Raw genomic sequence first — 12,656 nt, forward strand, 5'->3', positions numbered from 1 at the left:
TCATCTGTTTCTGTGGTCCACGGTTAATGAGGATGTCATGTGGCCAGCACAACGACCAACCGCCTATACTTTTGCCTAACTAATGTCAGATACCCATTAGATTTGGGTGGACTCGGAGGTGCCCTAAAGATCTGGAAATTAAAAATCTAAGTCTTCAACAGGATTTGACATCTCGGTTCGGAAACCAACCGCTTTACCAATCAACCACCACACATCCAAGAAAATGTAGTTAAAAATCATTATAGATGGCAGTTTTTAGAAAGTCACCAGTCCTCCTCTGTAGAGTCGAAGAGGTCGGAAGTGCCTCCTGTCTCTTGGGAAGGAGTACTTGAAAACATGCTTCTTTAAAAACAAACTTAATAAAAATTGTATTTCTTACTCAACTTCAACTTGAAAGTAGATATATGTAAGGTTGTAAATGAAATGATAATTATAACGAACTCTAATTCACCAACAAGAAAAACATAAGAAATACTTTAAAAAAAACAACAACGCTTAAATGTAGAGTAATTATATCAATTAGTTTGGATCAGTCATATAGTTACTGCCGCATTGGATTTTGACATAATCTGTGCGATTAGAAATATTTTTACCAATTGTTTTTGTTTAGCTTTTAGCTTTCTCAATGCGCTATGATCCTATCACGTGTCTGGACCAGTTGGGAATGGGGGAGGGAAGAAGGGGGTATCTTGGTGAATGTTTACACACAGTTTACATGATCGTTTTGTAAATGCATAAAAAATGTTCACTCAGGGCTCAAGGGGACTAATTCAACTTAAACCACCACATCTGTCAAGTACGATTTCTTTCCCTTGTTCAAGATACCTAACAAAATAATTAATTAACAATAGTTAATTAACTAATTAGTTTTTTTTTATTGATTCTTGTGTTGTCTGGTAAAAGAAATAATTGTGCGAAAATGTCAGCTTGATCGGAGAGTGGGTGTGTGAGAAATAACTTTTTAGCAGACAGACAGACAAAGTGAGTGAGCTGATACAAGTTTTGCAATAAAAAATACGCGTCCATTAATTTCTCATGTTTCTCGCTTATCTTCTTCAACGTTCACGCCTTTTTATTCCCTTGTCTTACGTCAGACCCCCTTGTGGTTTCATCAGAAACTCTTTAGCCTACACAACCCAAAACATCCGCCCTAATTAACTGTAACTAAGAAAGTGAAACTAAAATACAAACAAAAAGGTCAGCAGTTCCTAAACTTCTAAAGCTGGAACTTGCAAAGTAAGACTATTGACAATTTTTTCACTGTCGACACATTAGGGGCGCAAGGGATACATAGTATTACATACTTCATGTACAATGAACGTCAGACAACTGAGCAACACGCCACCTTAATGCAGACCTCTGCATTGCACACAAAAAAAAAACAACGCTAGTGCAAAGTAATAATAAAAGGCATAAAGATATGAGAAGGTAATAAACATGACTGTGATTGTTGAGCTGACGAGCAGAGTTGAAGATGGTGAGGCACCACTGCACCCAATGGCTGACGGCGAGATGTTTGCGCTAATGTTATCTCCGGCCCTCCCTCTTTCACACAGCGTTAGATCGTTATCTGTATGTCATATTGCAATTCTCGTGGGCGGCACGGGTTAATTCGCATCTACAGCTTAATGCAACGCACATTTTAACAAAAACAAAATTGTGAAACGTCGCAGGGACGAACATGGTTAATGAAATATGGATCTGGTTAATGAAATATGGATCTGGTTAATTAAATATGGATCTGGTTAATGAAATATGGATCTGGTTAATGAAATATGGATCTGGTTAATTAAATATGGATCTGGTTAATGAAATATGGATCTGGTTAATTAAATATGGATCTGGTTAATTAAATATGGATCTGGTTAATTAAATATGGATCTGGTTAATGAAATATGGATCTGGTTAATGAAATATGGATCTGGTTAATGAAATATGGATCTGGTTAATGAAATATGGATCTGGTTAATGAAATATGGATCTGGTTAATGAAATATGGATCTGGTTAATTAAATATGGATCTGGTTAATGAAATATGGATCTGGTTAATGAAATATGGATCTGGTTAATTAAATATGGATCTGGTTAATGAAATATGGATCTGGTTAATTAAATATGGATCTGGTTAATGAAATATGGATCTGGTTAATTAAATATGGATCTGGTTAATGAAATATGGATCTGGTTAATGAAATATGGATCTGGTTAATTAAATATGGATCTGGTTAATGAAATATGGATCTGGTTAATTAAATATGGATCTGGTTAATGAAATATGGATCTGGTTAATGAAATATGGATCTGGTTAATGAAATATGGATCTGGTTAATTAAATATGGATCTGGTTAATGAAATATGGATCTGGTTAATGAAATATGGATCTGGTTAATGAAATATGGATCTGGTTAATTAAATATGGATCTGGTTAATGAAATATGGATCTGGTTAATGAAAAATGGATCTGGTTAATGAAATATGGATCTGGTTAATGAAATATGGATCTGGTTAATTAAATATGGATCTGGTTAATGAAATATGGATCTGGTTAATGAAATATGGATCTGGTTAATTAAATATGGATCTGGTAACAATAATACAGAGTCTTTAACATAAGCAATAGGAATACATGCGATCCTGAATGTGAGAAATTAATACACAAAGAACCAAGCAATATTTCCAGAAGATATCTTTAGGGGGAAGAGAGAGAGAGAAAGAGAACTTTATATGCCCATTCAGTGTATCTTATTTCAAGAGGCGCTGTGGCTGAGTGCATGGCTTCCGAACCGGGGGTCCCGGGTTCAAATCCTGGACAAAACTAGGATTCTTTTTTTGATCGGAGAAGTTTTATTTTTAGGATAGTTGACAGATTGAATCCAACACCCTGTCAGTGGTGTGTGTTAGCAAAGAACTTTGCATTTATTTCTGGTCAAGATGACATAGTCTATACGTTTGTTTATTTGAAGGTTTTGTTACTGTTTTGTTTGTTTATTTGGAAATCGAACTCTTGTTTTTTTTTTAACTTACGTTGTTTCTTAAACTCATGATAGAAAAACGTAAAACAAAACACAATGTATCTGGGTATATTTCTGGAGATAAAAAAACTGTTTGATTTATGATAATTGACTCTAGATACGCCGTTACAAGAAAACAGTAAAAATGAACACAATTTATTGAGGTCAGGTTTTAGATGTGTGTAGAGGTATGTGTACTCGCGATTTAACTCCCACCAACGCTAAGCGCTTGTTTTTCTGCTTGAATAATTAATTTCTGCAGCTCAGAATACGGGAAATTTCTTGACTGGAAAAACTCACTGCGCTCTCCAGACCTCCTAGCTGCAACGGTGACAATCAAAAACTTTTCAATGAAGCGTGCATTCTAAGCGCCCCATTATACACATGTCCGTTACGAGCATATATCGTCCAGTTTTCTTTTGACAATCATTTCAAGTGAATTTAACTGCTCGGAAGAGTTGTGTTCTGTTTTAAAACATTTCTTCTACAATCCAAAAGCTGTACTGGATTATTTCGTTACCTCAATCTCTGTGATTTCTAAAATTTTAATGATAAATTAAAGTAGAACGTGATTTGTCTGAGTAATGTATACTTGAAGCAGCCAATTAATCGAGCTCCAGATCGAGTTATGCCTTGCTTGCATTGAAACCAGATGCTTCCGTCTGGGTGCGTTCTTAGCAAGTTTTTGTAAACTGGTTTTCTAACATGTTTTGTTTATGCAGCCAACACTATTTTTTTTTTTCTCTTTCTTCATTCTTGTGAATTAGTAAGAGCCAAATCGAGGCTGCTAGAGCCATGCGAAATGCAAAGCCAACAGTAACAACCATCGTAAAACAGAATCAATTACTTCATTTATTTTTAGCTGCTCTTGTAGAGAATCCGCCACTGTGTTTACACTGTCTGTATGCCTGACTGTCCGTCTTATGCTACGTTTAGATCTCAATTTGAAAAAGGACATTGAAAATACGATTCCACTATTGCCATCAACGATCTCATTAAAGATACCTTTGGTCCTCTAAAAGCCCACCATTGTGTTTTAAAATATAAATCTGCTCATTACATATCCACACAGGTAGAGGCTCAAAAAATAATTTTCAAAACAAGAATGATACTTTAGTTCATGTTATTTCAGAGTTATTTGGGGACTAGATTGTAACCCATTACAAAAGAAGTCGACAAAGATCATCATTGGAGATAGGGAAAATAAGGGTGAGGCTTTCTCGGGATGGCACAAAGAGAAAGCAAGGACCCAAAAGTAAGGACCCAAAAGTAAGGACCCAAAAGTAAGAACCCAAAAAGTAAGGACCCAAAAGTAGGAACCCAAAAGTAAGGACCCAAAAGTAAGGACCCAAAAGTAAGGACCCAAAAGTAAGGACCCAAAAAGTAAGGACCCAAAAGTAAGGACCCAAAAGTAATAACCCAAAAGTAAATGGGCTAAGAAAGGGGACAAGTGATTCGGGAGATAAGAAGGGGCAACATGAAGACAGAATTAAGGATGGTTGCCTGGTCGTGCGGTTTGCGCGCTGGACACTCGTTCAGATGTATTGATGGTCCAGGGTTCAAACCCTGCCCGCTCCCATCCCCCGTCGTCCTGCGGGAGGTTTGGACTAGGAAGTAATTATCTTCAACTCTGAAGGAACATCCGAAACATGTAAAACATTTTAAAAACATTTTGACAATGTGGGGCCAATAACTAAACTGGGACTCCATGGTATTTGACTCACCTCTCGCACACAGATATCGTGTTCATATGTCTGTGCGAAAGAAAGCAAGACAAAAAATACAGGGGAAAAAAAGACAGAAAAGAAAGACAGAATGAAGAACAAAAAAGAAAGCAACTAGTTTGTGCCTATTAAATTTTGTTGAAAATTTTATTCTTTTTCCTTCTCTTTAGCTGTTTCAGAGTGCCGCTACACAACCTATGGGTGCTGCACAGATGGAGTGTCCGTCGCCAAAGGACCCAGCATGGATGGCTGCCCTCCACGGCGGTTGATTGGCGGTTGCGCCGGGACGCGGTACGGATGCTGCAAGGACGGTATCACCTCTGCCAGGGGTCGCAACAAGGAAGGATGCGAGGAAGCGATGAGGCAGACGCGTCAACCTGGAGGATGTGCCTCCTCTATCTATGGGTGCTGTTCGGATCGCGTCACCCCCGCGACAGGTGAGTCAGTAAGTTAACATGGATGACATGGCGACCATTGACATAGTGCTTTCTATCTATTCTTTGCATGCCTAAGCATACGAAACATGTGCTTGCTAAATAACTCTACATGTAGAGATGGGCTTGGTATGAAGTCATGCTAGAGGTCAGAGTAGAATCTTGTTGTTTTCGATGAATAGATCTTTATAGCCTTGCATCAACTGGCAGTTTCTTAAAGAGCAGGGCCGGTCTTAGATAATTGAATGCCCTAGGCGAAGTGAATTTTGGTGGCTCCAAATGAAATAGAAAAAATAAAATAACGCAATTTACTTAAAACCCGCAGTACTTTAACAATAACATTGGGCACAAGTTTCGCACACAGATGCCAAAAAAAGCAAGACAAAAAAAAAACAGAAAGAAAATAAAAACAGAAAGAAAAAGAAAGACAGAATGAAGAAAAAAAAAAGAGAGTTTGTTAATTGCTTACATTTGCCAAATAGTTTTATGAGTTCAGCCTTACTGTAGAGACTGCATATAGATCTAATTATACGTGAAAAAAATTCAATTTTTTATGTCAATAGTGCTAAAATTAGTGTAAGAATGAGTAAATTCTGCCTTGTTTATACTCATAACAGAAAAGACTACCGCTTATATAAGAATCAGATTTGACTACTATAAGACTTATAGGACCAATAGTTTAATATGAAGTCTACTACTAGAAGATACCATAAGACGACACAGATAGGGTTACTTTAAGATTCTTCATCGCTCACAAAAAAGAAAAAAGGTTTTCACATTTTCGCTATCGATGTTGTAATTCAGAATCTAGGATTACATTTGGATGATATTTGATGATTGGGTATAATAGCCTTGGTTAGGTCCTAGTGTGTTCGTTAGGGGCTAGTGTGTTCGTTAGGGGCTAGTGTGTTTGTTAGGGGCTAGTGTTCTTTTTATTTCTCGTTCTGATGGGAGAGAAGGGGAGCTTGTGGGGAGAGAAGTAACGGCCAGTTTTTCATAAATATGCAGGTGAGTGATTGGGAAGGTATTTCCCTGGCAGATATCTTCTTCTTCTTAAACTGTCAGGTAGAGTTGAGCCTTCAGCTCTTGGAACTCTAGGCCAGCAAAAGTGAACAAGAGCTCCATCTCACCGGTCTGAATGAGAACAGTGTACACTGTTCTGTCTGACGGGTTGTTCAGACTTGCGGCAAGAGACCGCGTACACTAAGGCCCCCGCCATTTTCCTTTTTTATACCAGGCTAACTGTGCGGGACACGCCATTTATGTAACGGCCCTTTCAGGAACAGCGCCTGGAGCTTTTTTTTACAACTCCGCACAGTGCAATGAGGATGCTCTCGCACCTCCTTAGGCACCCCCACGGGAGTCTTGTTTTGCTAGCCTTTAGTCTAATCGTTACCTCTTACGATCGTTTCCACCCGGGCGCCACTATGAGGCAGGATAGCATGCCCGGGCCCTGGCAGGTATCAGATGGGTGATTGGGAAGGTATTTCCCTTGCAGGTATTAGATACATGTTTGTAGATGTACGTTATTGCTCTTGTTACTATTTTAGTATTTAGTCCAAACTTGTATAGTCCTATACATTATTGAAGTGGTCTTATTGTTGTGTTACGTATTGGTCTAGGTCCTAATGGTCAAGGTTGTACAGAATCAAAGAACGTTCTGTTGGGAGGCTGCAGATCCACCAGATACGGTTGCTGTCCTGACGGAGTTACTGCCGCTGGAGAAAGAGGATGTCCTACATTTGATCACGGTACGTGACCATGTTGTAAGACATTCAATCAGAAGATTGAGAAAGAAAGCACGCACACACGCACGCACGCATACAATGCTAAATTTTATTTTAAAGAACTTATTTTTTTGTTTGTTTTTTTCCCCCCAACTACAGCTCATTGTGAACTGGAGAAGGATTCTGGGCTGTGCTTTAACTACTCCCTGTTGTGGTACTTTGATCAAACTCACGGAGCATGCCGAAAGTTTTATTACGGAGGTTGCCAAGGAAACCAAAACAGGTTCGCCACAAAAGAAGATTGCGAAATTCATTGTGTCCAGGTAGATGGCCCAGGTAAACACAGTTCAAGTGTTGTAGACTTTCTATTCAATTATTAGACGGGATATATTTTTCTATACGTAATCTTAACTTACGTTAATATACAGTGGCGTAGCAAAGTACCAGTGGGCCCTGGTTCAGGAATACGATGTTAGACCCCTCCCCCTCCAGTAAACTGAGTGTGACTGAACTGTACTGTACCTAATGTGAGAAAATGTTTGCAAACACATAAGACAGACAATACACAAAGTGCTCAGATTTCTCATAGGAAAAACGAGAACGAGGTCCTCAAACTTCAGGACCTTTGAAAAGTCAATGTCATTGGTTAACCATGTCAGTTTCTAGGACTCCGAGTCTTATGCTGAGTCTTCATATAAATGTTTTGTTCATCACAAGTACAGGGGCCAGTAGAAATTGTCCTAACGGTCGCTTCACAACAACTAAAGTCCTGAAGACTTCCCACAGTGCCTATGTCCTGACTAAATGTTTTACATCAACACATTGGAGACAAACTTTTTTTGAAGATCGTTGTTTAGAAAGTCAATCTCCAGCTCTTGTTTACAAAGAACAATTTCTGAAGTACTTGTAATAAGTGGCAAAGATTTAATCTAATTGCGTATAAGGTTTGTGCTTATTCATCATTTTAGACCGTGCATTTGTTATTACCAGAGACTCCAGCGTTTTTAACCTTTTTTCCTGTTTCTGCCATCCAAGGCCACTTCTTTATGTGAGCATATCCTATGCATTTTTATTTTAAATTGAATGTCAGTCTTGTAGTGCTTCAAGTCAAGCGTGCGTATGCCAGAATATCATAAGAGTAGCAGACCAGATGCCCTCTTTCATTTCCTATGAAACTTGTCCTCTGGAATTTGGTGAGCATATACAAATCAGCCAAGGCGTCTGTTGATGATAATAGTAGCACTCTTCTCTTCACAGGTCTTGTATTCCTTCCTCAATGGTGATTATTATTATTATCAGAATGTGTATCAAACCTTGAAGGGGGAAGGTATTGAGTTTCTTTATCCTACCATGAGTTGGTGGACCATGTTCCAGTGCCATATAGTCTTTTTATAGACTATTGATTTAGTAGTAATAGAATAGTCAGCAAAGTATCTCGATGACTCTTTTCTGCATTCATGACATATTGCTCCCATTGCTTTAGCTATCCTATTCTTAATGTACTTAAGTGGCGGCCTCGCTCGGCCCCGGGCGAGTGTTGTAAGTGGGTCCCCGGGCGAGTGTCCTATGCGGGCTCGTAATCCTTTAGCGTACTCTAAATTAGTCTAAATATTGTACCCACATCACGCTGACAAGCTCGTCCGCCTCTAATGCTGTAGGCCTTATTATTACATGTCACAACACATTCACACACGATGTCACAATGTGTTGTGATGCCGGGGATTTTACTTGAATTAAAAATAGTTGAATAAATGTCGATCTAGAATCACAATAAAAGATTCTTTGTTAAAACAAAACTCTGGAACTTTATTTAAATACAAAACGTAAGTACAGCTTATGTACAAATTACAAATCAATCAACACAAAATATCACAAAGGCTTTTAAAACAGAGCTCTTAGAAGACCGACTGACTACTATCAAAATATTTTATCGACTGGCGTTCTCTCTACTCTCGCCAATTCTCTGGCGCTAACTCTTTAAAAAAATGTCTTTGTTTAATTTCAAATCAACCAATAGATTTGCAACATCATAATCACGTCTTGGGTAAAACCTGAGGTGCTGTCAAGGGTCAAGATTTGTGGGGTAATTCCTGAGGCTCAGTCAAGGGTTTATATTTCTTTTAAATGTGAAATGTACAAATAATTCTATAATGGCATCTGTGACATTACAAAACATAGTACTTACGTTGGTACTGTTGATCTACTATTGACCGTTTGACTACATTACATACTGTAATAAAATTTTTATGAGGGTAGGATTTTGCTTGTAAGATTTTTTTCAAAGTCCTCTTTTAATGTCTTGATCGACGGAATTAATGGTTCAGAATAATTTTGCATTAAAATCCACTAACTAGATAATATCTGCTTTTGCGGGGCCACCTCAGGCGCGGGACCTAGGTGAACGCGTAGGTCGGTCGCCCCACTCGCCATCCTCTATGGCCACCTCTGATGTAATTATTAAGTAGCACATTATATTGAAGATAATAGAGCCATCCATCCATCCGAGTGGCGCTACAGCCCAAGGAGGGTCCTGGCCTGCTTTATCACATCTCTCCATTCTGATCTAGCCTGGACTTCACGTCTCCTTGGCCGGACTTTTAGCTGTTGTAGATCTGCCTCCGATAGAGCCAAGCTAGCAGATATTATCAACTATTTCCTTGTGTTGTATTCAAGATGTAACATGCATAACTTTTTTTCCCTCATACTTCAGGTGTTTGCAGGTTACCGAAAGTTGTTGGCGTCTGTAAAAGCGTAAAAGAACGTTACTTCTACAACTACAAGACGAGCCAGTGTGAAAAGTTTATGTACGGGGGATGCTTAGGAAACAATAACAATTTTGAGACACTGGAAGAATGTCAAAGCAGATGTCACGGTGCAGGCAGACATCAGGGTGAGGGTTCAGGCCATTGCCTCTAAGTGCATTTTGTTTTAGAATAAAAGATCTCTTTCACAGCTCAATACCACCTTGCCTTGAAAATAGCTTAAAGGCCTGGCAGTAGGCCTAAGTTAGAGAGATGAGCCCCTGGGGCATCCATGCTTGCTCTTCACATGACAGGAACATCTATGTTTTAAAAGTATCTGTAAAGGAAAATGTCTAGAAATAGATCGAAGTGTCTAGATATTTTGGTTCTTATCTTATCTTATATAATACAGACGTTACTTCAAAAAAGAAGATGATTACGTCCTACGCGTCATGCATTTAGTCATGCATATTAACCAATGACTTAAATTCTGCCAAGTCACTGGTTTTCCTGGCTAGCTCAGGCAACCCATTCCATGCTCTAATAGCACTAGGGAAGAAGGAGTATTTGTACAAATTTGTCCGTTATAAATTTATAAATAGTAAATAATTCGAAGCTTAGACCATAACTATTGAAGTGAAGCTGGCATTCTAAAACAGATGTGAAAGATCATGCCATTGTAAAATTACATTTTTAAACAAAATTCTAATGTAAATATTCATGATGTGTTTAATCTATGCTATGTGTGGGCGAAAGGGAAAAAAAAAAGGATATGTTTGGCAGATGTTAACAAGGGAGGGAACCTTGTAAATTATAAGTCTACGAGAGGACATTAAATATGACTTATATTAGATTAGTCCAGATTAACTTCAATGATTAAGTCTGTCGAAAAAAATAAAATGTTGAAAATTTAATCTGGAATCTTTATTCACTAAAATTAACTTCTCTGAACACACAAGATAGTGAGTATGAGATTTGATTAATAAACCTACAATCATACATTAGATCTAGTCTAAGTCTAAGACACTAACTCACTAAGTTACCGTCAGTGCGTCACTAAGACGTCTAAGTCTAAGAGTTAAGAGAATCTAGTGACTAGTCAGTCTAGTCTAGTCTAGACAGTCTTCATCATTTAATTTTATCTAGATAAAGATCTATATAGAGAGTTTAGATATCTAGATCTGTCATCTAGACTCTAGATCTTATATTACTGTTATATAGGCCTACTTAGATCTCTCTCTATATAGGCCTATATATAGATCTACATTTTGTTTTATTATGTTTTTCATCAGTTCCACAAAGATTAGCTTGTGCCAGTGGTCCGTGCAAGAATGGATTCCCCTGTCAATCTTTTAGCAATGGCTCTTACAGCTGCAACTGCAATCCTGACTGGGGCAGACAGTGTCAAGCCCCACCAGACTATTGGTGCTTCTCTGATGTGAGTTTCTCTTACACTTATAATCAACTTAAAAAGTATAAATATTTTTTTAAAATCATACTTTACATATGGATATTTTTTGTTAATTGTTGTAAATTTTCATTCCCTTGAACAGACTTTGCTGGGATTTTTTTTGCTCCTCCCATCTAGTTATTAATATCATATTAATTAAACAAAAACCAAAATTTCTTATCTACTAGCTATATTTAGTTGACAGATGTATTACAGAAATGGGAATCAAATAAGAGCATGTCTTTCCAGCCAGACAGAAAAATATCAGGCCTACTAAGAGTAACAAAAAACTAAACCAAATAATTTCCACTTATCTTATTCATGGTTAACCATTAACACAGACTAAAAACGCAAATACCTTGGTGTTATAAAAATGAAAAACTGTCATGGAATCTCCATATTGATGAACCTATTAAAAAATCAAACAAAGCATTAGGGTTTATTAAAAGAAATTTCTACAAATAAAATAAGAACATAAAACTAAAATGTTATTAAACCTCTGGTAGAATATGCATCCTCAGGGACCAGTCAACTTAAGAAAACATTGAGAAACTAAAACATTCACAAAATAGAGCAGTGAAATTCATAACAAATGAATATTCACATTTGACTAAAGTAACACCTTTAATAAAATCACTAAATTTAGAAAGCCTTCATGATATAAGACTTAAATAAAAAAGCAATTATACATAAAACACTGAACCATAATCTTCAAATACAAAAACAAAATCTAATAATATACTCAGAAAGACACAAAGATAAAGGCACATTCCTCATTCCATATGCTAGGACAAATTTGTACAAATCCTCCTTCTTCCCTAGTGCTATTAGAGCATGGAATGGGTTGCCTGAGCCAGGCAGAAAAACCAATGACTTGGCAGAATTTAAGTCAATGATTAACATATATGACTGGATTGACTTTGAAGTAACATCTGTATTTTATAAGATATGATCTTTATAATTTATTTGTACAAATCCTTACCTTGTTTTTAATATTTATACTTAATCATATCATTATGTTTAGAGAGAATGTGACTCAGGATTGAAATGCACGACAACAAGGGAATGCAAGCTTGGAAATTGTCACATATATGCACGATGCTCACGTAAGTAACTCTAATGTACAGACATAAAAAATACATAATACCTTAACAACAATATATTTAAATCACACCTACATTTCACTTACATTTTATATAGATTTTACATATATTGTAATTATATTTCTTGTACTTAATTTGTTCATAAATTTTATATTTAAAAAAGTGATCGTATATTGAACATATATTGCACCAACATGAATTGAATTTCAGATGTTATAGTGTTATGTTAGTAGATAGATTTAAGGAAACAAGGTTGTGTCAGAAAGTTGATTGTATACAGCACACCTGATATTCCCTGCTGCACCAAGTTCATGCTTCGCAGAAATGAGAATATCCACATTTGATCATCCATTCATAGGAGCAGGTGTTGCTCAAAATTGGTGTTGTTATTCATTTTCAAGGGACTTATAGGCCTCTAAAGATGTAAGGAGATGTACTCAGCAACACCCACAAATCCTATTCCATA

At 37.2% G+C, this 12,656-nt stretch overlaps 1 protein-coding gene across 3 annotated transcripts in view; it reads left to right on the forward strand.

Annotated features, from left to right (window-relative positions):
* Positions 1-12,656, forward strand: part of LOC106070395 (papilin-like) — a 166,020-nt gene that overhangs the window by 123,096 nt on the left and 30,268 nt on the right. For all 3 annotated transcript variants that reach the window (XM_056023294.1, XM_056023295.1, XM_056023296.1), the window contains 6 exons: positions 4,906-5,172; positions 6,792-6,920; positions 7,056-7,232; positions 9,607-9,786; positions 10,930-11,075; positions 12,112-12,193. In XM_056023294.1, coding sequence (XP_055879269.1) covers positions 4,906-5,172; positions 6,792-6,920; positions 7,056-7,232; positions 9,607-9,786; positions 10,930-11,075; positions 12,112-12,193 — 981 coding nt within the window. The remainder of the gene's footprint in view (positions 1-4,905; positions 5,173-6,791; positions 6,921-7,055; positions 7,233-9,606; positions 9,787-10,929; positions 11,076-12,111; positions 12,194-12,656) is intronic.

Source organism: Biomphalaria glabrata, chromosome 3 (genome assembly GCF_947242115.1).
Source record: "Biomphalaria glabrata chromosome 3, xgBioGlab47.1, whole genome shotgun sequence".
Lineage (NCBI taxonomy): Eukaryota > Metazoa > Mollusca > Gastropoda > Planorbidae > Biomphalaria > Biomphalaria glabrata.